This window comes from Acipenser ruthenus, chromosome 32, assembly GCF_902713425.1.
Source record: "Acipenser ruthenus chromosome 32, fAciRut3.2 maternal haplotype, whole genome shotgun sequence".
In the NCBI taxonomy this organism is placed as follows: domain Eukaryota; kingdom Metazoa; phylum Chordata; class Actinopteri; order Acipenseriformes; family Acipenseridae; genus Acipenser; species Acipenser ruthenus.
The window spans coordinates 7503589-7517625 of NC_081220.1; the positions used below are offsets into that span (position 1 = coordinate 7503589).

At 43.3% G+C, this 14037-nt stretch overlaps 1 protein-coding gene, 1 non-coding gene and 1 pseudogene across 2 annotated transcripts; 1 reads left to right on the plus strand and 2 right to left on the minus strand.

Annotated features, from left to right (window-relative positions):
* Positions 1–1509: 1509 nt before the first annotated feature.
* LOC131696717 (uncharacterized) lies at positions 1510–8004 on the minus strand (annotated as a pseudogene).
* Positions 2744–3654, plus strand: LOC131702990 (histone H1-like). The gene has a single exon (XM_059005866.1). It carries the CDS (start codon positions 2982–2984, stop codon positions 3597–3599), a length of 618 nt encoding a protein of 205 aa, XP_058861849.1. The 5' UTR covers positions 2744–2981; the 3' UTR covers positions 3600–3654.
* A 5363-nt stretch (positions 8005–13367) lies between the features above and the next one.
* Positions 13368–13486, minus strand: LOC131703373 (5S ribosomal RNA). The gene has a single exon (XR_009309836.1). It is a non-coding gene; the product is annotated as a 5S ribosomal RNA (ribosomal RNA).
* Positions 13487–14037: the final 551 nt, after the last annotated feature.

Below are 14037 nucleotides of genomic sequence, written 5' to 3' on the forward strand. Positions count from 1 at the left end.
TACCTTAAACATTTCCATTTTAAAATGTGCAGAGAACTGAAATGAGAATTGTACTCTTTTTGCGGTATTTGGGTGGCTCTCAGAAGAGCCTTTGTGTTGTAAAGACGGAGCAGGGACGGTCTCGGTTTACTTGGAGCTGGTGTACTTGGTGACGGCCTTGGTGCCCTCAGACACGGCGTGCTTGGCCAGCTCTCCGGGCAGCAGGAGGCGCACGGCTGTCTGGATCTCCCGGGAAGTGATGGTGGAGCGCTTGTTGTAGTGAGCCAGGCGGGACGACTCGCCGGCGATGCGCTCGAAAATGTCGTTGACGAACGAGTTCATGATGCCCATCGCCTTGGAAGAGATGCCGGTGTCGGGGTGGACCTGCTTCAGCACTTTGTACACGTAGATCGCGTAGCTCTCCTTCCTGGTCTTTCTGCGCTTCTTCCCTCCCTTAGGCTGGGTCTTGGCAACAGCCTTCTTGGAGCCTTTCTTCGGCGCGGGTGCAGCTTTCGGTTCTGGCATTTTCCTTCTCTGATGCTTTTTGAAAGATGAATGAGTAACCAGTCCCCAGAGCCCCAGTATTTATACAGCCTGTATGCAAATTATTACCAAACAACCCTTTAGAGTGAGAATGTTGACCTGATAACCTAGCAACGCTCCCGGGTGACGGAATACTTCGATGTGATTGGTTGTTTACTGGATACGCAACAGAGGGGGTGGTGACTTTGCCGCGAGCTGAGATCTTTTTTTTTTCTCTCTCGAGTTCAGGTTTGAATTCGGCGCCTTTTTTCTTGATCGGTTAGTTTAGGTCTTTTGTTTTTCATTTATTAAATACATGAAGAACTCGGTATACAGCAATACTGAAATCCACACCCGATGCGTCTTAAATATAGAAATATAAATAATCAAACCCACGCCACTTTATGTGCTCATTAAACACGTTAAATGTAGAAACACACGATCAATGCTGATGCTCTTTGATTTCTTCCTCATCCCAGAGTCTCGATTGTTTCACAGCAGCTTGAATGGCGAAACTTCAACTCAAATACAGAAAAGACGACATCGTGGAGCTCAAAGCTGAATCAGGATCTGCTGCTTTTAATTTATTATACTGATTACAAAATGTACTGAAAATAAAATTAGATAAGACTTTTTTTTTTTTTTTTTTTTTTTTAAGTGTTTTTATTTCTTATCTGACTTTAATTCTGCACGGAATCGGATAAAACCGAGCTCGTATTTTCTCATTATTACTGAAAATGTTCACTTTTTAAAATACAATTCCATTCAATTAATTGATTTTATTGATTTATTAACTGAAATGCTTATTTTAATTTTATTTTTTTCTGGATTTGTGTAAAGAGTTAAAAATCCAACACTTAAGTTTAAGCCTAAAATACTCTCGTTACACAGCGTGAAATAGGTGTAAATAGCCATTTTAAAACAAAGAAAACACTGGGGAGATAACAGTATAAAACATTTTGAAAAATGTGATTTTATTCTTTTGAAGATTTTAGTGGTGTACTAAATTTAGCTTGTTTCAGAATTGAAAACTCTTTAAATGAAAAGGTGGGCGGCTCTTAAAAGAGCCTTTGTGTTCGTGTCCTTGTGTCCAAATCTTTAACCCCCGAATCCGTAAAGAGTGCGACCCTGGCGCTTCAGAGCGTACACCACATCCATAGCGGTGACGGTCTTTCTCTTGGCGTGCTCAGTGTAGGTGACGGCATCCCGGATCACATTCTCCAGGAACACCTTCAGCACCCCGCGGGTCTCTTCATAGATTAGCCCGGAAATTCGCTTCACTCCTCCGCGGCGAGCCAGGCGGCGGATAGCGGGCTTGGTGATGCCCTGGATGTTATCACGGAGCACTTTGCGATGCCGCTTGGCGCCTCCTTTGCCGAGTCCTTTACCACCTTTACCTCTTCCAGACATGCTGTAGATCCGTATTATGAAAATAATACAATACTTGAAACGAGGGCTGAGGCTCTAATACATACACGCAGACCGGACCTGATTGAAAAAGAAGCCAGCAAAGAAGAGCGCGGAAACATTAGACCCGCCCACCACTGAGCCGTGTCTGTGAGCGCGTGTTAACCACCAAACTGCTGACTCGCATTACATGTATTCAAGTGTTGCTGATTCATTAACAACGCGAATGTGAATGAATTTATGGAAATGTCCTTTAACCTGATTCCAAATAAGTTTTTACACATTGTTTTCCAACATAATGGTTATGTATTTCTGCAGGCAAACACACAGTGGAAAAATAACCTGTTTTCCTCACCAGGAGGCAGAGGTGGCATTGCCTATGAAATACACTACTAATGAAATATTTAATCTACTCAGAGAATGCTGTGCTGATGCCAGGGTACTTACATTGTTGCAACAAGTGTGGGTCAGGGGTGAAGAGAAATACAATTCAACAAAGTAATTCTCCCAATCGATTACAAGGGGATGATCCGGCAGAACGTGATGCAGTGTATTAACTGCACCGCACATAAAGGTGATTAAATGTCCAGTTTTACAAACTTCACGCTTCAAACTTAAGTTGTGTTTGCCTAGCTTTCTCGTTTGTGAAACCAATCATACAGTTACTTTAAATAATACAATTGTCATCTTATATTCAAAAAAATCTAGCGAAGTACAGAGCGAGCAGTTTGGTTTCGCTGGAGGATAGTGCAGTTTTGGTCACCTCAATTAAAAATGCAGTAAAGGTCCTGGTTAAAGAATACGTTATATTGTAAACACAACCCTTCTGTTTTGATACCCCCGGTTGTTTGTGTACATTTGTTCCAATTTCACTGTCAAATTGTATATTTTGTGCAGCGTGAAAACACAAGACAGGACGTTTTCATAATGAATCTGTTGCCTGCGGGTCAGTTGAGTCTACACGGTTCTCATCGTGTGGATAAGTTCCGCTCTCCGCCTTTCTGCTCGCATTCTGTGACTCGCAGAACAGTTCAGCATTACGTGTGAGTTTTCTCCGTGTTGAAATATTAGAAATGGCAGAAACTGCTCCAGCACCAGCCGCTCCTGCTCCGGCTAAAGCTCCCAAGAAGAAAAGCGCAGCAAAGCCCAAGAAATCGGGTCCCAGCGTGTCGGAGCTCATCGTCAAGGCTGTGTCTGCCTCCAAGGAGCGCAGCGGGCTGTCTGTGGCGGCGCTCAAGAAGATCCTGCAGGCCGGCGGCTATGATGTGGAGAAGAACAACTCCCACGTCAATAGAGCCCTCAAGAGCCTGGTGACCAAGGAGACCCTGCTACAGACCAAGGGCACCGGCGCCTCGGGCTCCTTCAAGCTCAACAAAAAAGCAGCTGAAGCCAAGGAGAAGGCGGCCAAGAAGAAGGCAGCTCCAAAGAAACCAGCGGCAAAGAAAGCGGTTGTCAAGAAAACAACGAAAAATGTTTCGGCAAAGAAAGCAGCGACACCCAAGAAGACTCCTACAAAAGCGAAGAAACCGAAAGCTGTAAAGAAAGCGCCCAAGAGCCCGAAGAAAGCGGCTGCCAAGCCTAAAAAGGTCGTGAAGAAGAGCCCGAAGAAAGCGAAGGCAGCGCCTAAACCTAAAAAGGTGACCAAGGCAGCTAAACCCGCAGCGAAGAAGGCGGCTCCTAAAAAGAAGTGATCAGTTAAAGCGACCATGCGACAGTGAACCCAAAGGCTCTTTTCAGAGCCAAAACATCTTTCTAAAAGAGCAGATTGTCCTTGTAAACACAGGGCGATGTGTGGAATGTGCTGCCGTGGAACGTGTTCCGCTTTCTCGGTGGAACAGCCCGGTCTCCTCGGCGAGCAGTCCAAGACGGTGAAACATGGCGCCGCCCCGCAGGTACAGCTGTGGACAAAGGTGTTGCAATTCTATGATTGAAACACCTTTAAAATAATTAATAACCTCATTTAGATCTTTTATTTCACATGTAATCAAATAAACTACGAAATGATATCGAAAAAGTATCAAAAGCCATAATGCAGTTGTACAGTATTTCGTGTTAGATTTGGAAACGTCACATTGTTCAATACTTTTGTTATTATTTTTATTATTATTTCTTAGCAGACGCCCTTAACCAGGGCGACTTACAATTAAAATTATCACATTGTGCACATTATACATTAGATCAATGACAACTGTATCTGCAATACTGGAAAACTACAATAAACACTCGATTTACGATGGTCTGTACTGTACAGCGAGATTGTTTTTATGTATTTGACTCAATTTTATTAATGTTGCTATTTTACATATTATATAAATACTGGTTTGAACTTGTCGACTGAAAAAAAACATCACCAAGCACAAACCCCATCATCCCCACATCGCTGTCAGCAAATGCTAGAACAGAAACAGAACAAACTGATTCTGAGAAAAGACTCGAAGCTGTTCCTGTTACACACCGAACAAGCTGAGCGAGTCCGAGCCGGTTCACCTCCCGAAATTCCGCCGATAATAAACGAGGCATTTTTTTATATCTGATATCAGATTTTTATTTTGGCCTAAAATGTAGCCTCTCTTTCCATCTATAGATTTGATGGTTTAAAAGAAACACAACGTTGGGAAGGAAAAGCGAAAAGCACTCATAATATAATGTTAACATGTTCCAATTGCGAAACTTACACATATAACACTTACCGTGTAAACTACAGCTGTTTATTTAAAATTGGAATATAACACTTTCAGAGAAGTGGGTGGCTCTTAGAAGAGCCTTTGAGTTTCGCTGTATTTTAAGGGTTTTGCAGTTTAAGCGCGTTCTCCTCGGATTCGGCGGGCCAGCTGGATGTCTTTGGGCATGATGGTGACTCTCTTGGCGTGAATGGCACACAGGTTGGTGTCCTCAAAGAGCCCGACCAGGTAAGCCTCGCTAGCCTCCTGCAGCGCCATCACAGCGGAGCTCTGGAAGCGCAGGTCGGTCTTGAAATCCTGAGCGATTTCTCGGACGAGCCGCTGGAAGGGCAGTTTGCGGATCAACAACTCGGTGGATTTCTGATAGCGGCGGATTTCCCTCAGAGCCACAGTGCCAGGTCGGTAACGGTGGGGTTTCTTCACGCCGCCGGTAGCGGGGGCGCTCTTTCGAGCAGCCTTGGTGGCAAGCTGTTTCCTGGGTGCCTTTCCACCGGTGGACTTACGCGCAGTCTGCTTAGTTCTTGCCATTTTCAAACTCTACTACACAGTATTAAAAAAAACAACTGTAAATGGCACAAGCAGCCGATACCAGAGACTATATAGGAACTGAGCTACTCTGATAGGCTATGAGATCTGAAGGGCGGGTCTCTGTTCCTCATTGGCTATATTCCAGACTCTCAATGATTGATTGGAACATTTGAATTCTGCGCGCGCGCATTCTGTTAAGCAGTTATTGTTTCGGAGCTGTTGGCGCCTTTTTTAAATAAATACAGTATAGTCATTCAGGACAACATTGCTTATCCCCAGTATAAGAAATGCATTCCATTCACATTAAGCAGTCTGGGTTCAAAATTGTAACGGAGAAACGCTCAACAATAGGCAAGCAATACTTATTTATGGCGAGAGAAAATACATAAACCAAGCATGTACCCTTAACACTAAAGAAAATAAACCAATTCAAAAACTATAAATCAGACTGAAAACAAACAAACAAAAAACAAAACACGGAAAATACATATCGCCGCAATAAAACACAAACGCGGGAGGGGGTGGATTTCCAACTGGAAGCATGTTTCAAGGTAGCTCGATCGAAAACCAAGTAAAGCAGTCATTGATATTGTATCAGATTGTCTCTTTGTAAAGAACGTGGCATTAATGTGGGAACGTGATCTACACGCGCTGAGGCGAGGCGTGGGTTTGATATCGCTCCAAACAGACATGGCAGCGCTGCACTGCCACACACAAATACAAACTAACTATTTATTGCTTCAATTCTCACCAGTCGGTATTTTTCAGACAATAAAAATAAACTGATTCGATACGCTTTTATAGAAAAGTGGGTGGCTCTTAAAAGAGCCTTTGGGGGTTTATAAGATGTAAAAGCGGCGTCCGAGTGATTTATTTCTTGGCTGGCTTCTCGGTTTTCTTGGGCAGCAGCACGGCCTGGATGTTGGGCAGCACTCCGCCCTGAGCGATGGTGACGCCTCCCATCAGCTTGTTGAGCTCCTCGTCGTTGCGGACAGCGAGCTGCAGGTGACGCGGGATGATTCTGGTTTTCTTGTTGTCCCGGGCGGCGTTCCCGGCCAGCTCCAGGATTTCAGCAGTCAGGTATTCGAGCACAGCGGCCAGATAGACCGGGGCTCCAGCGCCCACACGCTGGGCATAGTTTCCCTTCCGCAGTAGCCTGTGGACACGACCGACTGGGAACTGCAGTCCTGCCCTGGAGGAGCGAGTCTTTGCTTTAGCACGAGCTTTACCGCCAGTCTTTCCTCTTCCAGACATCTTCACTGTAGTTCAGAATATCACAACAATAAATGCGCGGCCGCTCTCCTGCTATTATACACACCGGCTCATTCGTGATTGGACAGAACGGTGCAATACTAGTTAGAATGTTAAAAGACGTCATAGTGGATGAGGGCGTGCAGAATCTTATTGCATGCCTCTGATTGGTTGTATCATTCCCTGCCCGCTGTTTCTGGTTTGGCGCTGTTCTGCTGCGGTTTGTCTTGTTTCCTCTTGGCGCGCATTTTTAAATTGGAAGACAGCTGTAACAAAATGTAACCGTTTAGAAGTGTTTAAAACCACACAGCCCTACAGTCGTGTTCGAGTTGTTATAATTCCTAGGTTTTAGTTTACAGTTTAGAGTTCTGGGCACTTCAGTTAACTAGAAAGTCGATATTGTTGACTGTCCAGTTTGTTTACATTGTGTAAAGGTAGTTATATCTGCAATGATACCAATTTAAATGATATGTTCCAATAATTTATTTACATTATAAAACAGTTTGATTAAAACATTCCCCCCCAAAGTACGAAATATCGCTGTAGATTTTTAGATCACCGTGCCTGTTTTAACTCGAGTATCCTCGGGATGAGGTTCAGTAACACAGGCTCAGATTTTTGCCCACATGAAAACATTCATAGACATCCTATCTATGGTTTCATTGAGATTATACAATGGCACGGAATAATACAAAATGAATATTTACACGTTGTCTGCAGGATTGGAAACTGCGCGGTGAGACCCCAATGGATTCCCAGTCCATCGTCTTACCCACTCGGCCTCGACCCCCGCTGTATAATCCCGCGCATCTGAGCAGCGCATTCCCCCGGTGACAGGCAGCCTCCTGTTAGGAGAGCTGGAAGGGGTTTCCAGTGAACACACCGCTAGTTCTGCGGGATCAGCAGTTTGTTAATATTAAAGTGAAGCAGCGGTGTTTTTGCTTAAGACTGTTCAAGTTTAGAACAATACCTCTTTCCCTAGTTTACATCAACATACTACCTTAATTAAATTAGCTCCTTAATACATTATCCGTACTTTATTAATGCAGACTTTCTTTAAACAAAATAACTCCCAAAACGCATATTATACATACAATGTCATTGGAATTCAGAGTTTACGCAGATACATATATAAACAACATACATAAATCTATAACTAACACCCGAACCCAAAGAGCATCTCCTGAGGTTGTAGAAAGTGAATGATTAGTAAACGGATTTAAACTCGTGCTTGATATTGTGGGTGGCTCTGAAAAGAGCCTTTGTGTTCAAATGCAGCCGATGAATATCCTTAACCTCCGAATCCGTACAGAGTGCGACCCTGGCGCTTCAGAGCGTACACCACATCCATAGCGGTGACGGTCTTTCTCTTGGCGTGCTCAGTGTAGGTGACGGCATCCCGGATCACATTCTCCAGGAAAACCTTCAACACCCCGCGGGTCTCTTCATAGATCAGCCCGGAGATTCGCTTCACTCCTCCGCGGCGAGCCAGGCGGCGGATAGCGGGCTTGGTGATGCCCTGGATGTTATCACGGAGCACTTTGCGATGCCGCTTGGCGCCTCCTTTCCCGAGTCCTTTACCACCTTTGCCTCTTCCAGACATGCTGTAGATCCGTATTATGAAAATAATACAATACTTGAAACGAGGGCTGAGGCTCTAATACATACACGCAGACCGGACCTGATTGAAAAAGAAGCCAGCAAAGAAGAGCGCGCACACATTAGACCCGCCCACCACTGAGCCGTGTCTGTGAGCGCGTGTTAACCACCAAACTGCTGACTCGCATTCCCTGCACAGTGTTGCTGACTAAAGAACATTTCAATAAATGCATCTACATTCGCGTTGTTAACCTAATTCCAAATAAGTTGTTTCACATTGTTTTCTTAGATAATGGTTATGCATTTCCCTGCGTATTGCAGTTGTATTTCTGCATTTCTGCAGAGGCAAACACATGTTTACACACACACACACACTCATGGGTTTCTTTTACACCGGTGTTGTTGGAGTCGATGCGCTGTAAGTATTATTTATTTATTTATTTATTTATTTATTTATTTATTTATTTCTTAGCAGACGCCCTTATCCAGGGCGACTTACAGTCATAAACAAAATACAGTCACTCTAATAAGCACATGTACTGCCCTAAGTCACGAGTAAATCCTTTACCAGCTTTGGAAAAACGAAACTGTGCGTTCACATCTGTCCATGCAGAATGTTTATGCTGTTCTATGTTGTTAAAGTAAATAAATGCTGTTGTATACAAGAGTATACAAACAACACGAAACTACAATCACGTGACACACTTGCAGAAATTCAATGATAAGCAATGTGATGACGTGCAGTTGCGTATCATGACCACAAGGTGTCAGTAATAGATTTTACAGTAACCCCGCGAACACAATGATGTTTCAGAACGTTATGAGAATGTTATTCGAAAGTCAGGATAACATTAAGTCATGTTTGGGCCATCTGCGGTCCACATAATTCATGTTTTTATTTTAAGTGTGGGAGCCCTCACTCCCTAAGTTTTATTTTATTCTATTATGTATTGATGTATTCATGTATTTGTTTTATCTCATCTTATGTTAACCCCCTATGTACTGGACCACATTTTGCATGCATTATTGTGTGTATTTTGTTTGTTATCATTAAAACCTAATAAAAATGTGATAAAAAAATAAATAACTATCTATTTTTTTTACAGACGAAGAAGGCAGTGTCTCAATTAAATATGTTAATATGCAACACGAAGAAGGCATTGTGATCCACAATAAACCAGCTTCATTGAAATATAGTCCATTTGGGTTACACTTGGACAAACATGTGCCTGGAAGTCACCCTGCCATGACGATTCCTAAAATCGGAGGTTTTATAGAAATGGAAGCTGAATCTACCAAGGTAGAATTCCGTGAGATTCAATTAGAAGCCAAGGGCAGCAGTGCAGCAGCACGTGCTGAAGTCAGTGCTTTGGGAGCTTCTGCAATGGTCCGAGGCGAGCTGGCAAGTGCCTCTGCATCAATAGGCCCTGTAGGTGTGAAGGTTCGGCTGGGAATTGACACAGGGGCTTCTATAGGAGTGGAGGGAATTGAGGCAAAGGTCTTGGGAACTGGGTTCTCGATTGGTCCAAAAACGAGCATAAGTGTGCTTGGAAGTGAAGCGTCTTGCTCAGCCATGTAACCAGTAGAAATGAAAGCACCCTCATTATGACAGTGAACCTTTAGACAGGTGTCCTCCTTGCACTGACTGGGGTTAGTCAGTGTGTGATTGTTTGTTGCCAGAATGGATTATTAGTTTAGTTTAGTTATCTACAAGCTTCTATTTGTTTTTCAATATATCTTTATGTTGGAGTGAAACATTGACAATGGCAGTGCTGAATAAATAAGCACTTCATACAAATTGTTATTTGCCTGGCTTCTATTATCTTGCTGTATACATTTGAAAGTATTTAACTACAAAATATAGAAAAAAGCATATACTGAATATATTTTATACTATTAACACTGATATTTTTTTTCTCTGAGTTTGTATGGTGTAGCACTTTTTTCTATATCATAGCAAACTGTATTACAAGTATATACTGTATACAGTATATATTGTATTTGAGTTTATTTTTATTGTATAGTCTATTTTACTGTATATTTATGATGCAGGTATTCCCTCTCAGGGTAATTTATCCTGGAGTGTGGTCGCTTTAATACTGAAGTTCCTGACAGGTGGATTCTGTCCATTACCATTCTCAACAGAATACCCTGGACAGCCATGTTGACACCCCACTGTCCAGCTCCATTTCGGCACTCGTGGGACGTGCTGCAGATTTCCTGCAGCTCCCCTGGACGCCAGCATCAGAACCACGCTGGTCCGTTTTCCGGACGCAGGCACTGGCTCCCCGCCCCCAGAGGTTCCCGGCCTTCCCAGATTTTTTGGAGGAGGTACGCTCCTCCTGGGACCACCCGGCCTCGGGACTCAGTGTGCTGAAGCAGGCCACATCGCTCGCCTCCTGGTAGACTCCACCATTGTAGCCCTGGTTAAGACCCCGCCGGTGGGCGGTCTTATTAAAGACCCGGCGTGCCCAAACCCCCAATGCAGGGTGACGGAGACACATTTGAAGCAGCCTACGCAGCAGAAGCGCAGGCAACTCGCTTGGCTAATACAGCTAGTGTGCTGACCACGTATTTAGATGGTGTATTGCGTGAAGCCCCACTCCCCGGGCCTGTGTCCCCGGAGCTGCGCCTCCTGTCCAGCACACTGCTGCAAGTCTCCGGTCTCCAAGGGCAAGCCCTTGGCTGGAGCCTAGCTTAGTGGTGGCTCGTAGACAGCTATGGCTTTCTCAAGCCAGGGTCCCTGATGCGGATAAGGCTGCGCTGCTTGAAGCGCCCATATCCCCAGGTCATACGTTTGGGCGAGCAGTGGAGGAGATTTTGCAAAGATCCCACCAGGAACGCGAGGCATCCAGTCAGGTGGCCGCATTGCTCCCTCCCTGTGGCTCTGCATGGGGTAGGTCGAGCCACTGATGAGCTCCACAGACTCGGACTGTCACACGAACTGTCCCAGTCTCCACAGCTCCACTGGGTGATCTAAGGCATCGCCCTCAGGGCACACCAGCAGGTAACCAAGCCCGACCGGCAGGCAGAGGGAACGCAGGTCGTGGTCAGTCCACAAACCAGCGTCATAGAAGGTTTAGGCCAGCGCCCTAAATACTCACTCAAAATTGCCAAGCCGCGTGGGGCAAATTCTATTTCCTCTCGGCCATGAAGGTCCTTGTCCTTCCCAAACCCAACGTGACACCCTACCCGTGACACATACATGTAAACTACACCACGGTGAGCAGCTCCTTCCTCCAGACACAGACCACACTGGAGTGTTTAGATGACTGGGTGTGAGGAGCCTTGTGTTAACAATGGAAGAACTGGGCTGACTGGGGAGCTCACTGCTGCTGCCTATTTCAATTGTTTTATTACTGTGTTACAGTATGGGGCAGCAGTAGTGCTCTGGCTCCCTCTTGTGGTCAGTGTGAGTGATGGCCGTGTGTGCAGCTTGGCAGGGCACTGATGCCTGTTTCCAGAGAGGGATTCATTCAAACACTAAGTTCACAGTTTAATAGAAGAGTGGATTAGTTCTATTTGTATATGTGTTCTAAGCGCTGCACTTCTGTTTCAATAAGTGTCACAGACAGTTCTATGAGATCTGAGCTGTGAACACAGGTGGGACTTGATAGGGTTGGGTGACTCACAGTACAGTTAGATTATCCTTCCTGTAGTTTTATGTTTAGCCTTTCAGTGCTTTCCTGCTCTCTAGGAGGGGCATTAGAAATCTGCCTGTTCAGAATGAACTGGCCCATAAGTGTTGAGACATGTGTGCCAGGGAGCTGCTGCACACATAAGGAATGAAGGAGACCAGATGGGTAACAAGGATGACACAGGAGGCAAGACAATGAAGAATAAACTGACTTTAATAACACTGATGTGCTGCTCCTTAATAAAAAATAAAAATTCATTCAGGGACTTCTGAGTTCCTCATTTAAAAATGTGTCTGAAATTGAGATAACATCATTTTTATTATTATAAGTTATAATCCAAGTTAGAAAAAGAAGACTAAAGCACCCAATCTTCCATCTATTTGAGGTGCACACCATGTTAATATATGGGGCATTCCATACCAAATCAACAAGTGCAGATTTTACTAGAACAAATCACCTGGGGTTTTTATGACATGCTGAGTGCAGAAACTATGGTTGTTATTTTTTTTTTAAATTTCTCCTTCGACCTATGACCTTGCAAGGGTCAACAAAAAATGAGAAATTATGTTGTAATCAAACTGCCATGTTTCTTCAATTTTGCATTGTCCGGAGTTAGACCTAGAGAAACAAGTGGCAGGGTTTGCTTCCAGTGGCACTAGCTTGGAGCTGAGGAGTTATCAACTTGCTTATGGGACTTGGAGTTTTTTGTTATCATGACATATTTGAGTGAATACTGCTCAGTTCTCCCGAGTAATCCAGGCTGATTCAAATTCAGGATGCTCTCTAATTAAGTATGACCCAATTTTTGGGTGGTTTTGCCTGTGGGCTTCTCGGCCTGGATTGTAAGTCAAGGTGTTTCTTCACCTCTTTAAATGCTGGTGATGCCCATCGCCTGGGCCTAACTACTGTTCTCAGCTGTTGACAGGACTTGGAGACGACGTTGTAGTTTCTGGAGAAATTAGCAATAAACAAATTTCATTTTGACATTTTCTTTTACAAAGCATTTCAACTATTGAATGACACCTCTCCATGCGTCTGACATTTTCATATTGCTTAATCCTGTCCAATACAATGTGGAATTTTTGAAGTAGTGTCCGATACATTCCGCAAAACTTTTAAGGTTCCAAGTCAGGTCTACATCAACAATTATACAATTCTTAAGACAATTTGTTAATTCGTAATATTTTACCTCATGGTTTGACTTTTATCTTTCAAAATTTGAGTTAAGAAAAAGTTAACAATAACAAAGACCATTTCAATGTGTTAAAATATTTGTCCTTAATTGCAACCGTATAGTAAAACCACTTACATTTCTTATTGACTTTCTTCTTCTCTCCTCAAGATGCCGTCTGTTCCAAATGTTGGATTTGTTGCTTTTTCTTTTTAAGGAACACCAGTAAGTTTTCATGGCAGCTAGAAAATAGAAAAGCATATTTAAATATGCATGTACCATTTTACTGTACATATATAGGCTGATATACTGATAATACATTGAATCTCAATGTCTTTGAAATCACGTAATTCCACAACAATATCTATTTATCAAACTGAAAAATAATGTAATTTTTTATGTTTTAACAAACTCGAACACACACATGGGAAAAGGGCAGGATGGATTGAGTTCATATCATTTACTTATTTTAAAAGTTTCATGTTAAATGTTAAAATAAAATGTAATTTTTTTTCTAGTTGGAGCAAAGTGTGAGAATATTATTCGAAATATGTGGGGAAATAGCGCCCCCTTTCAAGCTGTAGGTAGAAAAGCTTACAGCACCTGGTATTCCCAGGCGGTCTCCCATCCAAGTACTAACCAGGCCCGACCTTGCTTAGCTTCCGAGATCAGACGAGATCGGGCGTTCTCAAGGTGGTATGGCCGTAAGCGGAAAGCTGTGGTGGTTTAGTATGTTTCATAGTAACTAATACCGGAATACTGCCACACGAGGAAAAAAAGCATTGCTTAAAATGAATGAATGAATTCATAAATATCGACATAAATGTATTTATTCCCATACGTATTTATTTATTCATTCCAATATTTACATATTACTTTATTTATTTCGATAATTGCAGGTGGTCGGACAAACTTCAAACAAGATTTTCGTCTGTATTGTTCTTTCAGTAGCCTAAATACCAAATTTAAACGACACCAAAACTGACCACGGGGTAAGAACAAATAAAAAATAAGAAACGCATATGCACGGCCATAAAACGACACACACACACACACACACACACACGCACACACACACACAACCTGAAAAGCAAACATTATACTGAAGGGAAAACAAACACGTAAAGAAGCAGAAATTAAATCCACACACCGTTATTAAAACAGCCGATCTCAGTTGTATTGTGTAATGAATGATAAAGGGCTAGATGTGTCATTGGACTCCGCTGACGAGGGGCAGCAGTAGGTTTAGTGGTTATTTGTT

Bases quoted from the DNA above. Each gene is read 5' to 3' on its own strand.
- LOC131702990 (XM_059005866.1), top strand. From the start codon at position 2,982: ATGGCAGAAACTGCTCCAGCACCAGCCGCTCCTGCTCCGGCTAAAGCT.